The sequence below is a fragment of the Balaenoptera ricei genome, chromosome 20 (genome assembly GCF_028023285.1).
Source record: "Balaenoptera ricei isolate mBalRic1 chromosome 20, mBalRic1.hap2, whole genome shotgun sequence".
In the NCBI taxonomy this organism is placed as follows: Eukaryota; Metazoa; Chordata; class Mammalia; order Artiodactyla; family Balaenopteridae; genus Balaenoptera; species Balaenoptera ricei.
Window position 1 is genome coordinate 22772760 of NC_082658.1, and position 23060 is coordinate 22795819.

The window sequence follows — 23060 nt, forward strand, 5'->3', positions numbered from 1 at the left end:
TGAGACTTCTGATAGCCTCAAGTGCTATTCACTCCAAGACCGATGCACCAGGTCCTAATGCCCTCATCACCATCTGCCTAGGACTTCACATCCAACTGTATGGAATTCCCCTCCCATTTCAACAACTTCATGTGACCTTGGACATCACATCTCTGCCAGGTCGAGCCCCAAGGTTACATCTCTCCACAGCCATGTCTCTGTTCTGGCCTCCAGGATATAAGTTGAGAGGAACCCAGGACGTCTGAGATCTGAGACGGGACAGGTAGGTGCTGCTTGACATAAATTAGCCCCCTTGGTGGCTCCTCCACACGGGGACTGTTCAAACCTTCCACTCCCTCCCTCTCAGCAGATGACCTAGGCCCAGACTCAGCAGGCACTGCCTCGCCCTGCTCAGCATCCCCCTTCAACATCTGACTCTCGAAGGATGCAGTGTCCTTCCTCCCCGTGCTCTCCAGCCCACTTCACCAGCCTTGGCAGTTTCCTCCAGCTCTCCACCTCTCCTCTCTGCCCAAAAATTCCAGCCTGGAAAACACTTGCATTGATTCAGCAGCTGAAAGAAAGTTCCCTCCTGTTCTCTGGCTACTTCCTGCGGTCTACAGCCACGGCCTCCATGCCTGAACCTCCTTCCCTAGCCAACTTCTGTGCTGCCTCTGCCTGATGCACTCCACTGGGATCTTCCGTTCCAAGGTCACCAGATAACCTGATAATGACCAAAGTCAGGTTCCTTCTCTCTTTTTCCACCTTGTTGAAACCGGGCTCCCCCACTCCTGCTGACCCCACTTTAGCCTGGATCCCCTCCCTCCCCAGCCTCTGCCCTCTCTACCATGTGCACCGGTTCCCTGAGCAGCACAAGTCTCCAGCCCTCACTGCCTCCCCAGATGTGAGCCTGGGACCTTGTCCTTGCCTCTGAGCTCTGTTTCTTTCGGGCGAATTGGTAGCTCCACCCCTGACTCACTTCTGAGTTCCAGTCTTCACCTGTGCTGGGTGGGAAGGCAGGAGATTTAGCCGCACTCAACACAAGTCCCTTTACTACTCTGGGCCTCGGTTTCCTCATCTTTAAGTGAGGGGGCTTGTTTGAGATGATTTCAATGGTCCTTCCTCCGATAATAAAATACCATAACCTCCTAGGAGTCCCTGCGTCCCTCCTGTCCTGCTGCCACCACAGAGGGACTCTGGTCCGAGCCTGGATCCCCTGCCCACTTCGTCATACGTCTCTCCTGTTTCCTCTGCCAGCCCCAAGGCCCTCCTGTGCGCTCTCCCTGCTGACAGTCCTCCGCTTAACCCACCCTGCCTCCCTGTCCTCTCCGCCCCCTCCTTCCCGGACCCCGTCCAGCCAGACCATCGCGGGCAGTCCAGCCCCACGTCCTCACTCTTGGACCCTGACCTAGAATGACCCTCCAAAACAGCCGGAATGCCCACTCTTCAAGGCACAGCTTCCATATTTTCCACGAACCCTGTAGCCTTCAGGCCACACAGGCCTGAGTTTAAATCCAGATCCTGCCACTTTGTGACCTTGGGCAAACTCCTGAAAGTCAGTTTTCTTAATCTGAAAAATGGAAGTAATTGTCATTGCCACGTCACCAGGAAGTAAGAATTAAATCTTATGTCAGCGAGGTGCTTGGCACGTTGTAAACACTCAGCAAACTAACTTATTATTACATCCCCCCACCAACACACACCTGCGAGGCCTCCATTCTAGACATTTCAACAGAGATGAATTTCACTCCTCTCCCACCTCATGATGGCTCTCTGACCCATAGCCCCATCTCCAGTGTAAATTTGTGGATGAAGCTGCTAAGGGGCTCTGTGAGACACCCCATCCCTGGGCGCCCCACTTTCCAACAGCCGGTTCCCCAGAACTCCAGGAGGATCCCTTGCATGGGACAGGAGGGGCAGTGGGGCAGGCGTACTGTTGGCCCCCTGGGGGCACGACTGCCTTTGTGCACTGTGAACCTCTCAAAGGATGGGTGTCCCCAGGATTCTGGCACGCCAGGCACCTCCAACTCCTCCCTGAGGCGAGGCCTCAGAGCTTCAGAGATTAAAGGAGGGGGCCACCCAGACAACTAAGAGGGAGGAACATGAGGCTTCCCTTGGAGGGATATTCAGATGACAAGAACCGTCCTCTCCTGGTGGAAAGGACAGGGCACTGGGTGGGACCTGGGAGGAAGCAGAATGAACTTCTTATTCCACCCCCCAACCCCTCAATATCATGTCATCAGGCACAGTCTCCCCACGTGCTGGGTAGAGAGGACCCCGAGGCCCCCAAGCCGTAAAGGAAAAGGAGTCCCTTGGGTCCTGGGCAACAGCCAGGAGCTGGTTTCCTCCTTGGCACCGTAAGGGCAACATGAACAGTGTGAGCCCAGGGTGGGTGAGCCCTTCTGTCATCAGGCACTGCTCTGAGCACCTGAGGCTCATCCACTCATTTATCTCCCCCGCAACACTGCAGGGAAGACTTTTTAACCCCCATTTCACAGATGAGGAAACGGAGGCTCAGAGAGGTTGTGGGACTTGCTCAAGGTCACACAGCGGTTAACCAGGATTGGGACCCCAGTGGGTTGCCTGGAGCCCTGAGTCCTACTCTTACCCACCTCACCACCCTGCCCCCTTGCCTGGCGTGGTCTCTGCTGCAGGCCTCGCAGACTAGGCAGGGGGCCTAGACTGCCTCTGTTGGCAGGAATCCCCGCCCACCATGCCACCCCAGGGCGGGGGCAGCAGACACCCCTCCCTTACCTGCATCTGCTGCTGGGACTAGGTCTTGGTCCCACATAAGCCCAGCTTCGCCCCTGTGCAGGAAAATTTGAGGGGAAAATTGGCTGAACGGCAGGAAGAATGTACAGGGAAGGAGGCCCCAGCCTCCTGATGGTAGGGGGGCTCCTGAGAGAGGGCTGGGGGTGGGGACCAGAGCCTAACAGCTCCCCCAGAGGGTGGCCCGAGGATGGCATCAAGACAGCAGTGGCCACCAACCTCTGATTTCTTCCATGTGGGGAAACAAGTGATGGGCAGAGGGTCCAAAGGAGCCCACCATAGCTGTGGGGTTAGGGTGGGCATTCCCCCAGGGAAACCAACCCCTGTTTGAGGGGGAGACACAGGCCCTGCCCTTAGGGGGCCCCATCTAAGGAGAAAGCCATCCTTGCTATCAGGGGCCAAGTAGGATGGGGTGGCAATCCCTACTCTTGTGAAGTCCCAGTCTGAGAAGAGGCTGTCTACAGCCGCCCCCACCGATGTCAGGTGAGAGGTTGCGTGAGGCAATTGAAGCAAGCCTCCTGCTTGGGAGTGGCGTGCAGCTTGTAGCAGAGCTGCCACTGAGGACAAGATGGGGAGGAGGGGACTTGGGCGGGGAGTGGAGTATGGTCAAGGGAAGGTCAAGCTGTCCAGCTGGGTCTGCTCAAAGCTGGGAACCCAGAGAGATAAGGGGCTGTTGGAGGCCAGTGGGCCCTACAATTGAACTCCAGGGGAGCTGGCCCAGAAAGCCACAGGAGACGTGTCACTCAGGGCCAGCAAGATCTCCCCACCAGGAAGCCCAAGGAACCAGGGCCACAGAAGTTGTAGGAATGTGCTTCAGCCTAGGAGGTCCGGGCCACAGATTGGGGTCTCTGTGTGGTCTTGGGCATGTTGCAGGAGGGGATCCAGACTCCCACAGGCCCAAAGCCCTCCATGGTGAAATGAAGCCCCACCTATCCTGGGAGGCCCTGTAACATGGCGAGGGTAGGGTAGGACAGACTCACCCTGGTAGTGTCTGGGGTGCCAACCAAAGGGGTAGAGGGTGGGATAGATGGACCAGATGGGCCATTCCCTTCTAGGTCCCAGACAGAAGGCAAAGGTGGGGCTAGGGGTGGCCAGGGAGGAGGGGGACCCTGGAATATGGGATGTACCTCTCATCGACCAGCTGTTTGACTTTGGGAGGCTCGCGTAGCCTCTCGGAGCCTTAGTTTCTCCACCTGTAAAATGAGAAACACAGTATCCCCCTCCTGGATAATTGTGGGTTTCCAGGGAATATCACACAGTAGGTCCTAATTCCTCAGAGCCCCTACACCCTGGAGGACGTTTCCAAGATGTCTCCAAGATGAAGGAACAATTGATTCAGACTTGCTGAGCATCTGGGTCTGGAATGGCAGGTGGTTGGATGGGGGGGAGGGGGAGTCACCCTGTTCCCAGCATTGATGTCAGTGCCTCCTGGGAAATCACCTTCTCACCTCTCCTGGGCCTAAAATAGAGCTGGGGGGGCCTGTCACGAGCCAGAGGCAGCTCCCTCCCTGGCAGAGGCCCTGGGTCCCCGGGGAAGCAGAGGACCCAGCAAGGGGATCCCTGCCTCCACTCCTGCTCCTCAGTGATCTGTGGTCTCCCAGTGTGGGTGCGAGGATGCTCTGGCTTGGGGCACAAAGTCAGGGTGAGGCCTCACCAGCGGTGCTCACGTCTTACCACACCTTAACCCATCACTGACTCTTAGGATCCCTAGCAGGGGTCAGAGATCCCAAGCCCCCAGTGTGGGCACCCACCTTGCCCAGGAACTTGGGAGCTGAGCTGAGGGCACAGCTGGGGAGGTAGGTTGGGAGGCCAGATGGTCTATAGACAGGGCAACCTAGTTTGGCAAGAGAGGGGAAGCTGAGGCTGCAGAGGTATCTTCTACTCCTCAAGATGTGGGCTGGCAAGGGAGGGACAGAAATTGGACATGCTAACCTCATATAAATTACCTGGCTAGTTTACATATTTAGGGGAAGGGGAAAGAATTGGGGTGCCCTGTGTGAGGGACTCAGCCCAGTGAGGGGAGGCCCCCCTGGTGACAGCAATGCCTGAAGCCCTCCTGGAGGCAAGGGCATCATTCGCCCAGAGAAGGAGGCTGCTGGATGGAAAGGGGTCTGGCCCAAGCGTTTGAGAGGACCCAGCAGTGCCCTGCTCCCCGGGGAGAGATCCCAGAGGCACCGAGTCGGGTTGGCCACAAGAGGCCCTGCCCCTCGCTTCCATCCCTGGGGCCTCAGCCTTCCCAGCTCCAATAGCCTTCAGTGGAGCAGGGCTCTGGGGACTGGGTCCAGGGAAGCCCTCTCCCGGGTACGAAGCCAGAGGGGTGACCCCAGGCGGGGCAGCCACGCCCCCGCACCTGGATCGCGCGGGTCCCCAGAAGGGCCGTCACCAGATCAGAGCCCGGGGGTCCCTCTGTACCCTGCCTCCCTCCCCCTATGAATCGACGGGTCCTCGGAGCTCCCCAAGCAAGGGCAGCCGAGGAGGGGATCGCGAGGTGGACACCGCGTGCGCCCAGCCCTGCACCTGCCGAGGGGGCCGAGGAGGGGCGGGAAGGCTGGTCCCGGGCGGCGCCTCTTTTGTCCTCCCGTCGCGGCGGCCCCGGCCCTGCCTGGCTGGGGGTGGGGGTGGGGGACCGCGGGGGGCGGGGGCGGGGGCGGGCCCTCCGCTCACGTGCTCGCCGCTCGGCTCTTAACCCGGCCCGCCGCCCCGCCGGGATGGCCGCGGCCGGAGCGCGCTGAGCCGGGCGTCCTCCCTGCCGCCGCCGCCGCCGCCGCCGGCCCGCGCCCCCCACCCGCCCCTCTCCCGACTGCCCGGCGCCCCCGCCCGCGGCTCCCGCAGCCCGCGCCTCCCCGCCCGCCCTTCCTCGCGCCCGCGCCGCGCAGCTCGCCGCCGCAGCCCGCGGACCCGGAGGATTATGAGCGAACCATGAGGCGGCTGCGGCGCTGGGCGTTCGCGGCGCTGCTGCTGCTGCTGCCGCTGCTCCCCCCGCCCGGTGAGTGACCCCCGCCCGGCCCGGCCTCGGCGCCCCCTCCCTGCCCCCGCCCCGGGTTTTGCGGCGGTTTCTGCTGCAGCCACGTTTTCCTGCAGTGCTCGGGGTGACAGCCGGTCCAGAGCGCGGGAGGGCGTGGGGGGGGGGGGAGGGAGGGAGGGTGCGTGCACCCACCTGTCCACATCTGCCCCCCACCGCGGCCAGCCCCCTGCCGCCGGCCGGCGGACTCTGCAGGTCTCTGAGGCTTTGGTGGGGGGGCAGTCGTGACGGTCGGGCTGGAGTGCAGCTCCTGGCCCCCGCCCCATCGGGTTCTTCCCTCTTCAGGGCAGCAGATCCTCCCACCCAGATCCCCCCAGGGTTCCAGGGGCCACATCAGAGTGGGGGATGGGCGTGCCGTACCCACCCCATTCCCGTTTCTTGCCCCACGGTGGGCATCTGTCTGCAGCTATGGCCTTTTCTCCCCAGGTGTGGGGACCCGGGGTCCCGCCGGAGCTCTGCGCTGGAGGGTCTCTCCCCCGTTGGGGGGCCCGGAAGCCCCGGAGGTCACAGAGCCCAGCCGTCTGGTGGGGGAGAGCTCGGGGGGAGAGGTCCGAAAGCAGCAGTTGGACACCAGGGTCCGCCAGGAGCCTCCGGGTGGCCCGGTGAGTGGGGCTGGCAGTGAGGCCAAGGGGCTGGAGCAGGCCTTAGAGCCCAGGGGAGACCACGGGGCAGCCAGGGCTTGGGTGCCTGCCTCGCCAGCAGCCGGCTCCTGCAGCTTCCCCTTCTGTACAATGGGCTGCCAAGGGGGTGCTGGAGCCCACTGGCGGGAGCACCCACCTGCCCCGCTCCAGGCCCCCTCCCATCAGGGTGGGGATCCCCTGCCCTCAGCAGACCCAGAAGGCCCAGGGCTCAGTCCAGCCTTGGTCAGCTTTCCGCCAGCCCCCTCTCCTGCCAAAGCAAGCCGTCCTACACCAGATGGGGCTTGGGGAGGGCAGTGAGAGGCAGGAAGAAGCAGCAAAGAGGCCAGTCAGGGGTTAGGGCTCCTGGGTGCCCGCCACAGCCACCCTCAGTGGTTTTCTTTGGGGACCAGCTTAGTGCTTGCTTCTGCCTCAGTTTCCCCCTGTGCCCTGATCGAATTGTTGTTCTCCTTTCCGTTCTCGCTGTGGGTGGGGCCTTGGGAAAATGTTCGAGGCCCCAAGCTCACTCACAAATGCCAACTCCACTCACCCACTGTCCCTTTCAGCTGCCAGGCCCCTCCTGCCTCCCTGAGGAAGGTTGGGAATGGAGATTAATTGCAATTAATAATTAATTAATATCATGTGAATAATAATCACCCAGATGGAATATTCATTCAGCATGCCTAGGCTCTCCAGGAGCTCGAAGCTGAAAGTTAGCCAGGCCAAGGGGGTCACCGAGGGCAGGACGGCAAAGGCCTGGCAGAAATAGGAGGAGAGAGACTCAAAGGAGGGGTACAACCAAGGTCTGGGAAGTTTTGGCAGCTGGGAGTGGTGGGAGGTAGATTGGGCTGGGCAGAGGGAGGAAGCAGGGAAACGGAGGCTAACATTGCGGACATCTGTCAGACTGGCATCTGGCCCTGCCTAATGTACTTGGTTAAAAGCCCTTAGGGGGGGTGGAGGGGGCTGTGGAGGTGCGGGGGGGGGGTGGGGGTACTCGGGGAAATGGAATGGAGCAGGAAGGCGGCATGCATAATAGATGGACCATCACTCAGGGCAGTGCGGAGAGGGGGAGGGGGTGGTTAATGGTCCTGAGCCGGCAGGCCTGGTGAAGATGGGGAGGGGCGGGGGAGGTGGGCTGGGAGGGAGGGGAAGGGGGTGGAGGCTGCCTTTGGGGCCTGCCGAGGCTCCCTGGCAGGTGGCAGATGGGCAGTAGGGATGGTCCCAGGGCCAGGGATAGGGTGTCCTGGCTGGGTTTGGCCCTTAGTCTGACTTTCTTCCTTGGTGGCCCCCTTCCTGTGAACTGTGCACCCCAAGCCTGTGTTGGCTGGGAGTTGACTGCATTCCTGGCTGCTGGGACTCTGACTGGTGTTTTAGGGGATGACCAGATTGGAGGATGGGGTGCTGCCACAGTGGGGTCAGAGGACAGGGATGAGGGAAAGCTGGGGGGCCAGGGAAGGATGAAGAGTGGGTGCTCCTTCAGTTTAGTCCTTCCTGAAGAGAGAGAGTGGGGGCAGGAGTCTGAGGTATGGTGGTGCCTGTGACGATGGGGAGATGGGGATGGGTGCGCTTGGACTGGAGTGGTTGAGTACGCAGAGGATGGGGGAGTCTCTCTGGGTGTCGCTCTGCTGGGTGAGTGGGTGGCATGTGTGTATGTGTTACATGTGTGAGTGACCAAGTCTGAATAAGCCCAACTGGGTGTCTGGAGGGTGGGAGTGGAGCTTCTGTGGAGCTGTGGGGCAGTGGTCACGGTCAATTCCAGTGGGGATCTCTCTGGGACTGAGCCTTCCCTGGGACCTCCCTGCAGCCTCCCAATGAGACTCACTCATTGTCCTGACTTGTCTGTACCCTAGTTTCCCCTGGGGTGGAATTCTCACAACTCCGTAAGGCGGGTAACTTTTGTCTGCCCATTTTGCAGATGAGCAAACTGCGGCTCAGAGAGATTAAGTAACTTGCCCAAAGTCAATGAGATCTTAATCAGTGGGGTGATTTTCTCCAAGAGCAGGGCTCTTCCCACAGTGCCGTTCTGCCTCTAGGCACTCTCTGGGTTTTGGCGCAGGGGGGGCATTTCCCAACCCCCCCGCCCCCCAGCACAAGGTGGAGGAAGACCAAGGGAGACAGAAAGACACGTCCAGAATATTCTCACCTGACCGGAAGGAGGCCCCTCTAGCTCCCACTTGGTATTTCTCCCTGGAGCACTTCTGGCCTCAGAACCCCAGGGGCCAATGGTGGAGCCCGTGCAACATTGAGCCCAATGTCCCAACAGGAAGTGTCCCACCCTGCCGCTGTGTGGTTTTGTCTGAAGTTCTTGCACCCATTTGGGATCTCAAGCCAAACAAGGTCTTGGGTCAGCAGCAAGATCTCCATCTGATGTGGGTCATGTGACAAGTTTGGGGGCACATGCTGGCCGGCAGGGCTGGGATGGTGGGACCCAGGGTGCTCACCTGCTCTGGCCTTGGGCCAGCACCTTTCTGAGCCCGGATCCCTCAAATCAGGATGACAAGAACATTGATCTCAGACCCACCCACTGCCAGGAGGTAGTGATGGGGAAAGACTCCTGGCTTTTGTGAGGGGGGACCAGGGAGAGGGAAGCTGTCCAGGAAGGAGTTCGAAGCTAGAGAAATTACAATTTACTGGGCCGTCAACGAGGCAGGTGCTGTTCTACCTTTCTATGTTATTAATTATTTCATCCGCATCACAACTCCAGGAGGTGGGGCTATTATTATTCCCATTTCACAGATGGGGAAACAGGCACAGAGAGGTGAAGTAACTACCCCAGGTCACTCAGCACTTAAGCAGCATGGTCAAGCTTGATTTCCAGGGCAGCCCTCTTAGCCAGTGCATGCTGGCCCCTCGCTCAAGGGTACAGCAAAGAGAGGCCCAGGGGACTCTGCCCTCTTTGCCACGGCTCTCAACATCTCACTTCTGTCCAGTTTGGAAACAGGCTAGGCCTGAGGCCGAAAGGTCGGGGAGCTTCTGGAAGTGTAGAAACCTGGGATCACGGGGAGCCTGCAGCTGGGTGTGAGGCAGAAGAACAAGCAGGGCCACAGTGTACAGTTGAGATGGTTGTTCACTGCACAAGGGTGCCCGGGCCAGTGGGCTGAATGAATCGGAGGGCTCATGAGGCTGCATGTGTTCTGAAGGGACCATTTTTCTAATCCACACAAAGCGGCTGTGCAGGTTGTGCCTCCCCCTGAAAAACCCAGCCTCCTTCGGAACCGAGGAGAGGGCAGGATGTGAGTTAGTGAACAGGGGGATGGAGGGTCCCAGGCCCAGGAGTCAGCTGGCAGAGGGGACCTCAGTCACTGGGTTGAGCTCCTGTGAGAGCTGCCCAGACCAGCATTTGCCACCTGGAAGCCCTTAACCGAGGGCGTGTGCTGTGGTGTTCGTGTTTTCTTGCTGCAGAGGAGTGGGGGGCAGTTAGGCAAGGCTCAATCCCCAGCCCCTTGCAAGATGGCAGTCACGGGCAGGAAGCCACAGGGTCTGTGCCTGGAGCCCTAGTACCCGACCTGGGCCAAGGTCACAGCTCTGCCCTGGGATCAGAGGCAGGAGGGGGTTCCTAGGAGGGGGCTGGTGGCTGGAAGGGTTTGTGCTGGGCCCAGCTTGCTCCGGGGAGGGCCCTGAACCAACCCTGCCATGAGGTTGGGCAGAGGGAGAGTTCGTACAGGAAGCTCAGCTAACGTTTGAAATGCTGTACCTGTGGCTTTGGGGTGGGACAACCTCAGTGGGTCCCGGCTCCCCTGCTTCTGACTGAGTGACCTGGGCAAGCCTTCTGAACCCCACCTTCCCCATCCGTGAGATGGGGGTAACAGTAGTTTCCACTTCGTCCAGGCTGCTGCGAGGATTAGAGGAGATGATGGGTGTCAGGTGTCCTGCCTGGGATCCAGCAACAGCAGATGTTCAACATCTGGCCTCCTGAGTGTCCGGGGCCAGGTGTGGCATGAGGGCTGGGTGTCAGGAACAGGAGCCAGGGCATTTGGGGTTACCTGTCAGACTCCGCGCAGGGTTGGGGGAGGGGCAACGTGGCAGGAGTCTTGAGTCCTCCCCAGCCAGACTCTAGCCCGTGGGCTTGGCCTCACCAAAGCACCCCTCCTGGCTGCCTGGAGGGACCCAGCTGCCCAGAGTCTGTCCCCAGAGAGACTAATGACCCTGTAAGGAGTCACTCTGTCCTCAAGCATTTAGGTCAAATCCCATTATTGGAAGTTGGTCCAACTGTTCTCACTATCTGGGACTCCCGCTGTCCTGCCGAAAAGTGGAGGCTCAGCGCATCTTGGGGGACCAGGGCTGGGAAGGCGGGGATTTCTCCCAGGTGGGGCTCCTGCCTCTCTGGCTCCTCCCCCTCTGCCACCACCGGCCCACATGGTTTCTCCAGTGCCTCAAAGCACTGTTCAGCTGGAACATTTACACTTCCTTTTTCATTTATTATTATTATTACTAATCCTTGTGAGAATAACACATTAAAAAGGGCTTTCATTTAGTCCTCATGACAACATCATTTTACCAATGGGGAAACTGAGGCTCAGGGTATGCAGCTCACTTGTGCCTTCTGATGCCTTTCCTTCAACATAAGTGTTGAGCCCCTGGGCAAGGAAAAAGGTGGGTGTAGCCCGAACCCCAGGGGACTAAAGGCCACCCCTGTGAAGAGTTGAATCAATGACCAAAGAAATCGATGTGCCTGAGGTCCCAGGGATAGAGAGGGGCCAAAGCCCCGTCAGGTGGGGTGGGTGGGTGCGTGCTCTGTGGTCACAGACGAGGGTGAGGAGGAGAAGGTCCTGGGAGGAGATGGAGGCTCGGGAGGAGGGAATTCAGGGTAACTGTTTGAGGGGTAGCGCCTGGATGTTCGGACTTTCTGGGGTGTTTGGGAACCCGAAAGATCTTTAGGCTTCCCCTTCCCGAGACTGTGATTCTGTAGGTCTGGGGTGGAGTCCTGGCATCTGTATCTGTGATTCTGGGACTTCAGCGGGGATTTTGCCTCCTTGCCTCCACACTCATATCTGGTGGGGGGCAAGCAGGTGCCTGGAGAGTAGACCAGCTGGTGACAGGGGAGGGTGAGGTCACTGCAGCCAGGTGGTCACAGCGGCCATGAGAGACAGGAACTCCGGCCCGAGGGTGAGCCTTGACCCAGCTCCTCCCCAGCGTGGCCCTGGGCCAGTCACCTCCAAGTGTCCCTCCCTGGCGTTTATAAAATGAGCACCAGACTGCCCGGGCAGGTTGAGATCAAATGAGCCTGAGCACGTGAGAGCCGGTGGCCGGGGAGCAAGAGGCAAGCACGGGGCACAGGGTGGAGGCCCGGTCGGCCGGTCACCAGCAGCGCTGAGCTGGGCACAAAGGAGGGCAGCAGTCGGGGACAGACGGGGCTCCCAAGGGAGGGACTGAGGGACAACGAGAGAGGTCAGGGACAGGTCCGGCAGGAAGTAGGCCAGGAGCAGTTTGGCTTTGATAGAACATGGGCTGAAAGCTTGGCTGGGAGTGTGTGAGTTGGGGGGGGAGGTTAAGACTCTGGTGCCAGCAGGAACCCCCTACCCAGGCGCCTGGGGTACAGAGGTCCTGGGGACTGAGGTGGCTTTGCCTGATCTTTCTCTTCCTGCAGACAGAGGGTGTCCCCTCCAGTCCCCCTGCATTGGGCCAGGTTAGGCAAACGTGCCCCATTATCTACTTTCCCTCCTCTTCTTCCCATAGCCTTTGGTGGCTCCCCCAACCCCTCCTGGGCTTGTCTCCCAGACCCAGCAGCTGCCCTTGCATTGCCCCAGGATCCTACCTGGCCTGAACCCTGTGTCCTGCTGGGGAAGAGGGCCTCCCAGCCCCACAGTTAGGCCTTGCCAGGTAAGGAGAGGGATGAGGCCTCGGCAGGCTGCAGGAAGTGGTGGGGACAAAGGCCACCTGGTGTCTGCTCCCGCATCGTTCCTGGCTTTACCCTGATTTGGGGTCAGCTTGGTCTGCACAGAGAGTGGGGAGGCCAGATGGGTTAGCTCGCTGACTTTCTGAGCGGGGGAGACTCTGCAAGCACCAAGGTCGACTCTTCCAGAATCCTCCAGGTCCAGGACAACCTCTACCACACAAGGCAACCTTGCAGCCTTGCATCTGGGCTCATCTTACCATTTTCAGTGGGAAAATCTGAGGCTCAGAGAGGTTGCTGGATTATCCCTGAGGCTACCAACTTTAGAGAGTGGAATCAAGGCAAGGGACCTGGACAGGCTGCTCTCCTGGGTGGCCAGCATAGGGGCCGGGATAGAGGCTTGTCGGTGGGGGCCAGAAAGAACAAGCAGGAACAGACCTGAGGGCAAGAGAGGGCAGAGGTGGTCCAGACAGGGATGGGTGGGGAAGGCAGAGATAGTCCAAGTCCAGGAGGGGAGAGGGAGGGCAGGGATGGTCCAGACCAAGGAGTTAGGGTATTGGGGACAGAGCTGGTCGAGGCCCAGGGGCAGGGGAAGGGCAGAGATGGTCCAGGCCAAGGTGGGGAGAGGGAAGCAGTGACTCCTTGTCCTTGACTTTCTATTTCAAATCTGGTTGATGCTCTAGGGGCTCAGGATGGAGCTTGGAGCCTCGGTCAGCCTGGGGTGGGGTGAGTCAGTGTCCTTGGGGATCAGAGGGCTGCCTACCTCACCCTGACTCCTAGGGCCTCTCATGGACACTGGGCCGTTTCCATCTTACCTCACCTTTGAGGGGAGAAGGCCCTAGAAGCTGATTCCCTAGGCTTGAATCCCAGTTCTGCCACTTCTTAGCCTTACGACCATGGGCACGTTAGTTAGCCTCTCTGTGCCTCAGTTTCCCCATATGTCAGATGAGGATAACATTAGCATCTATCCCACTGGGTTGTAGTGAAGATCAAACACGATGATACCTGTGAAGTATTTAGAACAGTGCCTGGCACATACAAGCACTCATGAAGATTAGAAGTCTAGGTGGCTGATCAGGAAGCCGACTAGCACCAGGCTCTGGAATATTGTGACATCGGGGCTCCCCTCCACCTTGTAACCTGCTCCCCCCGAAAGAAAGGCAGCCAACAAACTTCCTCACATCTGTACAGCCCAGTGGTGGGCCCCTCATCTGGGGATCTGGATTTCAGTCTTCTTAAACGGACGGGGTGAGAAGGCTCAGCCCCTCTCAGGCCCTTCCCGTGCTTTGAGATCTTTTGTAAGACCTGAGGCTTGGGGTGGGGATGTGGGGGGCTGAGAAGGCTGACTTCTCCTCAGCCCAGACCCTCCTGCCCCTTCTTCTCTTGGGGTCGCTTTCCCTCCAGGAACACTAGCGTCAGGTCTGGAATCCCCACCCGCTACAGTATCTGGGCACCCAGGCTTGGGAGGGCAGCCATCTTGCTCTGGCCTGGTACGTTGCCATGACAACCTGGAGCCTCCCAGCCCCACTGCAAAGGCCCCTCTGAAAAATTTATCAGGAAAACTTCCGTGTTTAAAAATTAACCATGGGATTGAAATATCAAAGATGAGCTGCTTTGGGTGAGGAAGAGGGCAATGGACTCGGGGGTAGAGGAACCAAGTTCTTTCCTCCTGACAGGATGGCACTGCACCCCATCTCCTGTTTGCCTCTTTCCCATGATACTTCTCGGGGCCTCCCTTTAGTTCACCTGTGGGTGAGCGTGGCCCTGCCAGCAGCAGGGAGGGCCTGGCGTGAGGCAGTGGGCAGGCTGAGCTGCCCCTGCCCATCCCTACTGTAGACTGGCCCCAGGGAGGCACCTACACCAGAGAGGGTGGGCTGGCACCCAGAGAGCCGGGAGGCCTGTGCCCCGGGATGCGCGCTCCTGCCCCTCCCCCCAGGAAAGGAACAGGGTCTTGGAGGAAGATGAGCTTGGAGGAAAGCATCTTCCCCCTAGATCAATGGTACCCACAGCTGCTGGGCCTGGGCCATCCCCTCCCCAGGGCTACTCCCTGGGTTTCCCCAGTCCCCCCAGTTCCCACCTTCAGGCCTCCCCAGGTTGACTCCCCTTCTGCCTTCCCCCCCTTTCTCCCAGCCTGTCCACCTGGCCCAGGTGAGTTTTGTCATCCCAGCCTTCAACTCAAACTTCACTCTGGACCTGGAGCTGAACCAGTGAGTGTGGCCTTGAATCTGAGGGAAGGGCAGCAGGCGGGCGGGCAAGGCATGGCCTGGGCTTGGCTGGCTGGGCAGGGCACCTGGATCTGAGCTGTGGCGGGACCCAAACAGGACCCAGCCCCACTGTGACCCGCTCCTTCCTCCTGCCACTCTGTCTGTTCCAGTCACCTTCTCTCTTCGCAATATGTGGAGCGCCACTTCAGCCGGGAGGGGCCAACCCAGCACAGCACCGTGAGTGCCTTTGGAAGGGGATGGGGAGGTGGAATGAAGGTGGCCGGTGGAGATGGGGTCTGGGGTATATTCTACACTCGGGATGGGCCTGGCCCCTCCAGGATTGGAGTCAGGGTGGCCTGTCGAATGGCATGGTGCCCTCAGCGCCCCTCGCCCAGCTCCAGAGGGCTGACCCCCAGCCACCCTGTCTGCCAGCATGGAGACGTTCCAGGACCCCCACTGCTCCATGCCCAGAATCTTCTGGCAGGGGGCGGTTGGGGGAATGCCCCTCTTGCTCAGCACCAAGGCCCTGGGAATTCCGGGCTGCCTGGGACCCCAGGGTCCCAGCCCTGAAGGCCCAGGGGTGCAAGCAAAGATGAATGAGTGTCTATAAATAGCCTCGGCCCTCCCCCTCCAGACTGTTCAGTAACTGGAGCACAAGTAATTCTGCAGGAAGCAGAGGGGAGGGGGTGTTCGTCCCCTCTGATCTGTGAGCCTGACCAGGAGGACACACGCTGCTCACATTTCCTCAGCCACAGACCATGCGTCCAGGCGTGGTCCACAGAGGCTGTGGCGTCTGTGAACACACCGTGTGTGAAATGGTGTGTGTGTGTTGGGGGTGAGTCCATAGCTTTCATCTGATTAAGTGAGCTGATCCATGGTAAGTGCTTAGAACGGTGCCTGTCACACAGTAGGTGCTATATGAACGTCAGCTATTCTCAAATGAGCCTGTGATCCCTGTACCAGCCCCAACTCATGCTTAAGAGCCACTGATGTGCCCCAAAGTCCTCACGTTGTAGGTGAGGTAAAGCAGGCCCAGAGAGGGCTAGGAACTTGCCCAGGGTGAAACAGCAAATTAGGAGCATAGCCAGAGCAGAGCCCGGCTCCAGATCCCCAGGTGTATCCAGGGACCGCAGCCCTGCACACGGGGCAGCTTCAGCAGCCCTCACCCGTCCTCCTGCCTTCATGCGGGGAAGGGAGCATGTCCACTTATGCTCTCTGCTCCCCCAGGGGGCTGGAGACCACTGCTACTACCAGGGGAGGCTCCGAGGGAACCCGCACTCCTTTGCTGCCCTCTCCACCTGCCAGGGGCTGCAGTGAGTATGGGGAGGGGCTGGGCGGCCGGGATGAGCCTCCAGCCCTGGGGACGGTGGGGAGCTGCGTCTCTCTCGCTGCAGTGGGGTCTTCTCTGACGGGAACTTCACCTACATCATGGAGCCCCACGAGGTGGCCAGGCCTCGGGAAACCCTCCAGGTGAGCCCCTCCCTGGCCCCTCTGACAGCCCTGCCACGCTCGTCCCAATGGCTGTCACCGCAGTGGCTGTTGCTGCCTCCTCATCCTCCTGCCTTGGTAACCTCAGCCTCACTGCCCTCTCCCGTGCCCCCAGCTCCAATGTCCCCTCTGTCCCCCAGGTAACCTCCCATCAGGCTCCAGTGTCCTTTGCCCCTATCTCTAAGGGTGCCCCCAGGTCTTGACCCCGGAATCTGAGCATCTGGGAGATCAGATCCGACATGGGAGCTCTGGCCAGTTCTGGGTCACCCTGGGGTGGGGTGGGGGGAAGGGATGGAGATGTTCCCCCGCAACTGGGCTCAGAGCAGATCTGGTCGGCCTCCCCAAGAACTAATTTCCCCTCATTGCAGGGACCCCTTCCCCACCTCATTTACCGGACCCCTCTCCTCCCAGCCCCCCTCGGATGCAGGGAACCAGGTAAGGGAGGGAAAATGGGGCTAGGGAGGGGGCCGACTGTGCCCCCCCCTCACCGGCACCCTCCCCCCAGGCTGCCTGTTTGCTGCCCCTGCCCATTCTGCTTCTCCGAACCGACCAAGGCTGAGAAGGAAAAGGCAGGTACGGGGGCCCCGCACAGACCTCCTGCTGCAGAGACCTCGGGCTGTGGCCCGGAGCAGGAGGACACCCCCATCCATAGGCGGGGCAAAGGAGGGCTCAGACTGATGTGGCTGGAAGCCAGGGAACCACCTCTGGCAGGAAGCGCCCACCCTAGGCCCTACCACTAGTGTCTAGGCAAACCGAGGCTGCCTGCCCTGGTACCAAGGCTGGATGGGACCCGCACCAGTGGGGAGCTGACACTGTCTCTGGCTGGAGTCCAGCCCCACCTTGAGTCTGTCTGTGGCTTGGCCACGATGCCAGGCATGGAGGGGACTGATTCCAAGTGCCCACCTCCCCCCCCAGGTCCGCCGGGGCCACCCTACAGTGCACAGTGAGACCAAGTATGTGGAGCTGATTGTGATCAACGACCACCAGCTGGTACAGTCCCAGGCTGGGAGCGACTTTGGGAGGAGGGGCTGGAAGCAGACTCGCCCTCCGCCCACTCTCTTCTCTCCCAGTTTGAGCAGATGCGACAGTCGGTGGTCCTCACCAGCAACTTTGCCAAGTCCGTGGTGAACCTGGCAGATGTGGTGAGCAGCCCTCCCTTCCCTTCCCTTCCCTCTCCTCCCACCCCCCACGCCACCGCACGCATCCTCGGGGTGAGCTCTCAAGGACACTGTCAGCCTCTGACCCCCACTTCCTGGAAGGACAGATTGAGACCTTCCTCCAGCCCTGTTCCCCCACACCCACTCCCACCCTCCAGCCCCCTCCTCATCTTCTCCCCTCTTGGCCCAGATGTACAAGGAACAGCTCAATACCCGCATCGTGCTGGTTGCCATGGAAACGTGGGCAGATGGGGACAAGATCCAGGTGCAGGATGACCTCCTGGAGACCCTGGCCCGTCTCATGGTCTACCGGCGGGAGGGCCTGCCTGAGCCCAGTGATGCCACCCACCTCTTCTCGTGAGTCCCCCACCCCATGAACCCTGCCAGCCTCTGCTGGTGGCTGCGGTGCACAGGGTTACTGAACATGGCTCTGGGCCAGGCGCGCTTGCAGGGTGTGGGGACTGGGCTCCCCTTGTACCTACTCTCAGCCATTTGCAGCAGTGGCTGGGCATCTTCTCCTGCATCTTAGGCTCAGGCCCCTTTTCCCTACCACCGGTGGTCTTCCTCTGCCCATAACCTCCCCTTCGTCCCCTCTTCCCCTTTCAAATGGTCCCAGCATCCCTTCCTCAGGGCATCCCTTCCAATGCCCTGGTAGGGGAAAAAAATCTGATAAAAGGTCCTTGCAGTTAGAGATGATCTATTAGGAATCCCTCATTTGGCTTAAGGGCAAATGAACCCAAAGAAGGGAAGGGGATTGCCTGAGGTCACACAGACTGACATGAAGGGCAGAACTCACCTCCTCATGGAGGGGGGGCTCACCTGTCTCCCCATCAGAGCCCAGGGGAGCCACCACGGGGAAGGCAGTGGGTTCTCCTGACAAGCCTCTCCCTTCCAGGGGCAGAACTTTCCAGAGCACCAGCAGTGGCGCTGCCTACGTGGGGGGCATCTGCTCGCTGTCCAGGGGTGGGGGTGTGAACGAGGTGAGCAGTGTGGGGGGCGTGGCTGGGGTGCGGGGTGGGAAGGAGAGGGGCTGCGAAGGGCATGAGCCCTGTGCCTTTGGGAGGGATGTAGACATCTTTGTGCTCCATCTTCCTCACCCCAAGTATGACAACATGGGGGCCATGGCGGTGACCTTGGCCCAGACGCTGGGGCAGAACCTGGGCATGATGTGGAATAAACACCGGAGCTCGGCAGGTATCAGTGAAGACCCTCACACCCCGCCCAGACCCACACTCTAGAGATGAAGAGGGTGTCCACGGGAGGGGGGCGGTTCTTCACCCTCCCTTATATTCACCTGGCTCACCTCTCAGGGGACTGCAAATGTCCGGACAACTGGCTGGGTTGCATCATGGAGGACACTGGGTGAGTTCTTGGGGACAAAATGGGGGAGGATCTTGGGCAAAGGGAGTCTCAGAGCGAGCACTGGGTGACATTCTGGACCCGGTGGCCTCAAGAGACCGAGTTCTCTCTCGGGACCACTCAGAATTCCAGGAAGCGCAGCTGTCTGTGGACACTGCATAGGGAGACGCACATTCCCCAGCAGGACGCCCAAATTGTTCAGGCTTGTAGGTGCGCACTGTCGCCACTGGGCGCCGCCAAAGCCTCATTTGGAGGCACCTTCCCTCCTTGGCGCACAAACCTCCGACTCCCGGAGTCCTGAGGTTTCGGGGAGAAACCAGGAGCGGCGTCCCCTGCCCACTCCCCCTTGATGGGCAGGCAGGAGGATTCTCATGCAGTGTCCAGGCACATAGATCTTCAGCCTCCTCGAGATGGTGACCGAGTCCGCCTGTGCACCCCATCCCAACCTTGAGAAGGGGCGAGACGGTGGGCTGGCGGGGACTTAGCGGCACGGTCCCCTCATCCCTACCCAGGTTCTACCTACCCCGCAAGTTCTCGCGCTGTAGCATCGACGAGTATAACCAGTTTCTGCAGGAGGGCGGCGGGAGCTGCCTCTTCAACAAGCCCCTCAAGGTACCAGCCCCAGGGCTGGGAACGTGGGAGCAGGGCTTGGGCAGGGTCCCGGCCAGACTCCCGACACCCCTTCCCCGTCCAGCTCCTGGACCCGCCTGAGTGCGGGAACGGCTTCGTGGAGGCGGGGGAGGAGTGCGACTGCGGCTCGGTGCAGGTGCGAGACTGGTGCTGGTGCCAAGTGGGGGGCGGGGAACGCAGGGGTGAGTGCGAGGGAGGGTCTGGGTGGGGAGGGTCAGGGCTCGCCCTCTCCCTGCGTCCCTCAGGAGTGCAGCCGCGCGGGCGGGAACTGTTGCAAGAAATGCACCCTGACTCACGACGCCATGTGCAGCGACGGGCTCTGCTGTCGCCGCTGCAAGGTGAGGGGGACCCGCCGCTGGGACGGGAAGGAGCGGGGACCGGGAGGGACTGGGCTGCGGACGTCCAGATAGGGGGCGGGACTTAAGGAGGAGGAGCCGCTGGAGGCAAATCTGTAGAGGCGAGGCTTGACGCGAAGAAAGCACCAACGGGGAGGGAGGAGCTGGGCGTGCGGCCCTCTCCTTTCTGTTGAAGGCGGAGCTACGGGGAGTGGGGCGGAGCACCTAATGAGAAGTAGCGGGGTGGGCGGAGCCGTGAACGGACCTGGGGGCGGTGCTGAGTGGGCAGGGAGCGGGCAGGGAGCGGGCAGGGACCGGGCCGAGGAGGCGGGAAGACGAGGGGTCAGTGGTTCTTGCTTCAGCCCCGCAATGCATCCCTTCCCTAGTACGAGCCGCGGGGTGTGTCCTGTCGAGGGGCCGTGAACGAATGCGACGTCGCGGAGACCTGCACCGGGGACTCGAGCCAGGTCCGTCCGTCCCGGCCGCCCTGCGGAGTCCCGAGCGAGGCAACCACTATCCCTATCCGTTTGGCTCTGCTGGGTGACTGTTCTGCGCGCCCCTCCTCTCCGCTGCTGTAGTCGCCGCCGCTGATCAGCCTCAGTTTCTCATCTGAGAAAGGAGTTCTTCATGCCTTCTGGCTTTGCTCCTCCAATCGTTGAACCAGTATTTATAGTCTGGCTGGTGTTCCCAGTGCCTGGCGCAGTGCCTGGTGTCTACTAGGGATCACAGTGGATAATAATATTATTTAACCTCTAAGTACTTATTACATACCAGGCATTTAGTCTTCCCAGCCCTGTGAAGGAGGTGCAGGAAACTGAGGGGGACTGGAGAAGCTATGGGACCTGCCAATCCATGTGGTCTGAGTTCCCTCCTCTTGTCCTTGACCTGGAGGAGCCCTGTGACCTGAGCCCCCACCTGGTGGGCTTTTGACACCCCTTTATTCTTCCCTGGGGCCGACCTCAGCTCCCAGTCCTGGGTCAGCTCTACTCAGTCCAGCCCCTTTCTCCGCAGTGTCCCCCCAACCTGCACAAGCTGGATGGTTACTACTGTGATCACGAACAGGTATGATGGGGTGGAGGTTCCACCCCCTCTGGGTCTCTGGCTCAGTGCAGTCTCTTGTCTTGTCCTCAGTGTCTGTGTCCCTTGTCTCCTGTCTGTCCCTCAGGGCCGCTGCTACGGAGGTCGCTGCAAAACCCGGGACCGGCAGTGCCAGGCCCTTTGGGGCCATGGTGAGTCTTTGGCTGGAGATGGGAGAGGGGACTGTGCAGTACCTGGAATTGAGAGGCTGGAGCGGGGGCAGGCTCTGGCTGAAATGCCTTCCACCAGATGTGCAGCTCCCCAGGATCTCAGGGACCCAGCTGGACTTGGGGTCAGGCCAGTGTTGGAGGTGCAGGCCTGAGGTCCCAGGTGGGTTCTGGAGTGGGTGGGGTGATGCCTGGCATCATCTCCCTACAGCGGCTGCTGATCGCTTCTGTTACGAGAAGCTGAACGTGGAGGGGACAGAACGTGGGAACTGTGGGCGCAAGGGGTCAGGCTGGGTCCAGTGCAATAAACAGTGAGTAGTCAAAGCTCCTGGTTGGGCTTCCCCAGTTTTGGGGCTGGGGCTCTGGGGCTGGGCAGGGTTTTTTCAGAGATGGGGTGGGCTATGAGTCCCAGTGGGAGACTATGTGAAAAATCAGGGGATGGGGAGAGGGCAGATACGAGGTCAGTTGTTGGGTCTGAGGTCAGACTTGGGGCCCACTGTCTCCACACTACCCCAACAGGGATGTGCTCTGTGGCTTCCTCCTCTGTGTCAACATTTCTGGAGCTCCTCGGCTGGGGGACTTAGGGGGAGACATCAGCAGCGTCACTTTCTACCACCAGGGCAAGGAGCTGGACTGCAGGTGTGGGCTGGGACCATGGCTGGGGAAGGGGAGGTTGCAGCCGTGATGGGGTCGGGGGCAAGGGCAGAGGTCGGCTGTGATGTTTCCCCAGGGGTGGCCATGTGCAGCTGGCCGATGGTTCAGACCTGAGCTACGTAGAGGACGGCACAGCCTGCGGGCCCAACATGCTGTGCCTGGACCATCGCTGCCTGCCAGCCTCTGCCTTCAACTTCAGCACCTGCCCTGGCAGCGGGGAGCACCGGATCTGCTCCCACCAAGGGGTGGGTGCCGGGAGGTCAGGGATCAGGGGAAGGGCTTACAAGTGGGGACAGGGCCCTGCTCACCTCTACTGGCCCCACCCCACCTCTAGGTCTGCAGCAATGAAGGGAAATGCATCTGTCAGCCAGACTGGACGGGCAAGGACTGCAGTATCCACAACCCCCTGCCCACGTCTCTGCCCACAGGGGAGACAGAGAGATATAAAGGTGAGGCTGGAGCTGGCCGGGGTGGGGCTCCATCCTTCCTGTCCTCCATGACTGTCCCTGCCAACTGAGCCCTGCCCTCCTCCCTAGGTCCCAGCGGCACCAACATCATCATCGGCTCCATCGCTGGGGCTGTCCTGGTTGCAGCCATCGTCCTGGGCGGCACGGGCTGGGGATTTAAGTAAGATACACACACGGCCCCTGCCCCCCACCTGGCATCCTCTGGGGTTATCAGAACCCCAGGCTGTTGGAGTTGAGGGGGCCTCCCTGAGAGGTTAGCCAAACCGGAGCTCGCCTATCACAATCCAAGCCAGCCCACAGCATCTTAACATTTAAAAAAACTGGTTGCTCACATTTAAAAAACCAGGAGATTTTACATGAAGAATCCTGATTTCCAGCTTCTCTTGAAACATGAGAAGATGGGGGCCCCTGTGCTTCAGTGCGTCCCAGCCTGGCCACAGAGTGGAGCTGAGCAGGGGGCTGCCCGAGTCCTCCGTCCCCAGGCCCCACCCAGCCTACGGTGCTCTGTGGGCACCCGTGTCCGGGACCCTCGAGCTGGTCTAACCCCTGAGTGTACAGAGGAGGACCTGAGGCCCAGGGTCATGCGGTGAGTTAGTTGCAGTCAGGACTCAAACCCAGGACCCAAGTTCAGTAGGTATTCCTGGTAGCGCTCCCTGGGCCTGTCATTAGCGTCTAGGTCCCGGGGCCCCTGGCCCATCTCTGGGGCAAAGGGTCTCCCGGGAGCCAGAAGGCCCCTCCCTGGGAGAAGGAGAAGGTCACAGATGGCTCCTTTTCCTTTCTCTGCCTGTCCTCTGCTTGGCTCCTGAAGAAACATCCGCCGAGGAAGGTATGACCCGACCCAGCAGGGGGCAGTGTGACGCCGGCCACGTCATCCCTCCCGCTGTCCCTGTCTCCTCCATCTCATTCGTCACCTCGCATTCTGTGGCTGGGGAGCTGGGGCTGGTTCCTCCACCCTTGCTGTCACTGCCATCACTACAGGGGTGGGAGAACCCCACCCACCCCAGGAAGAGTCCTCAACTTGCCCCTTGCCCCCTCCTCCAGTCCACCCACCCCCTCAGGCCTTGGTCGTTTAACTCCTGCCCTTCCTACGGCCAGACCACCTCTGGCCCCGTGGACCCTGGAGCTGTGCCCCTGCCCACACAGGCCCCAACCCCTGGGAAGGGAGCCTACCTCTGCGTCCCATCTGTTTTGTCTTTCATGTCACCGCTGTCTGACCTCCCGCCAGATCCCCTCCCTGGCCAGCCTGTGACTTGCCGCCTCCAGGGCCCAGCACTGACCTCCCGGGGCCCGGCTCGAGGGCTCTCC

At 60.3% G+C, this 23060-nt stretch overlaps 1 protein-coding gene across 2 annotated transcripts; it reads left to right on the forward strand.

Moving 5' to 3' along the window:
* Positions 1–5664: 5664 nt before the first annotated feature.
* ADAM11 (ADAM metallopeptidase domain 11) lies at positions 5665–22896 on the forward strand. Of its 2 annotated transcripts, XM_059906548.1 has the most exons (26): positions 5665–5731; positions 6194–6369; positions 14348–14424; positions 14592–14658; positions 15649–15734; positions 15816–15891; positions 16278–16344; positions 16415–16482; positions 16825–16899; positions 16980–17051; positions 17257–17423; positions 17962–18046; positions 18170–18260; positions 18377–18428; positions 18938–19037; positions 19120–19191; positions 19301–19393; positions 19777–19857; positions 20402–20452; positions 20556–20619; positions 20846–20945; positions 21154–21273; positions 21365–21533; positions 21623–21737; positions 21825–21915; positions 22564–22896. In XM_059906548.1, the coding sequence occupies exons 1-26, from the start codon at positions 5665–5667 to the stop codon at positions 22610–22612; spliced, it is 2331 nt and encodes a 776-aa protein (XP_059762531.1). In that variant the 3' UTR covers positions 22613–22896. The 2 variants fall into 2 exon arrangements, with proteins under 2 accessions (XP_059762531.1, XP_059762532.1); XM_059906549.1 differs by lacking the exons at positions 5665–5731; positions 6194–6369; positions 14348–14424; ... (1 more) ...; positions 15649–15734; positions 15816–15891 and having other exon boundaries at positions 16284–16344; positions 16415–16478.
* Positions 22897–23060: the final 164 nt, after the last annotated feature.

Coding starts and splice junctions, on each gene's coding strand:
- ADAM11 (XM_059906548.1), top strand. CDS start 5,665: ATGAGGCGGCTGCGGCGCTGGGCGTTCGCGGCGCTGCTGCTGCTGCTG. Junction 21,274..21,364: donor GGCAAGGAGCTGGACTGCAG/GTGTGGGCTGGG, acceptor ATGTTTCCCCAG/GGGTGGCCATGTGCAGCTGG. Junction 21,738..21,824: donor GGAGACAGAGAGATATAAAG/GTGAGGCTGGAG, acceptor CCTCCTCCCTAG/GTCCCAGCGGCACCAACATC.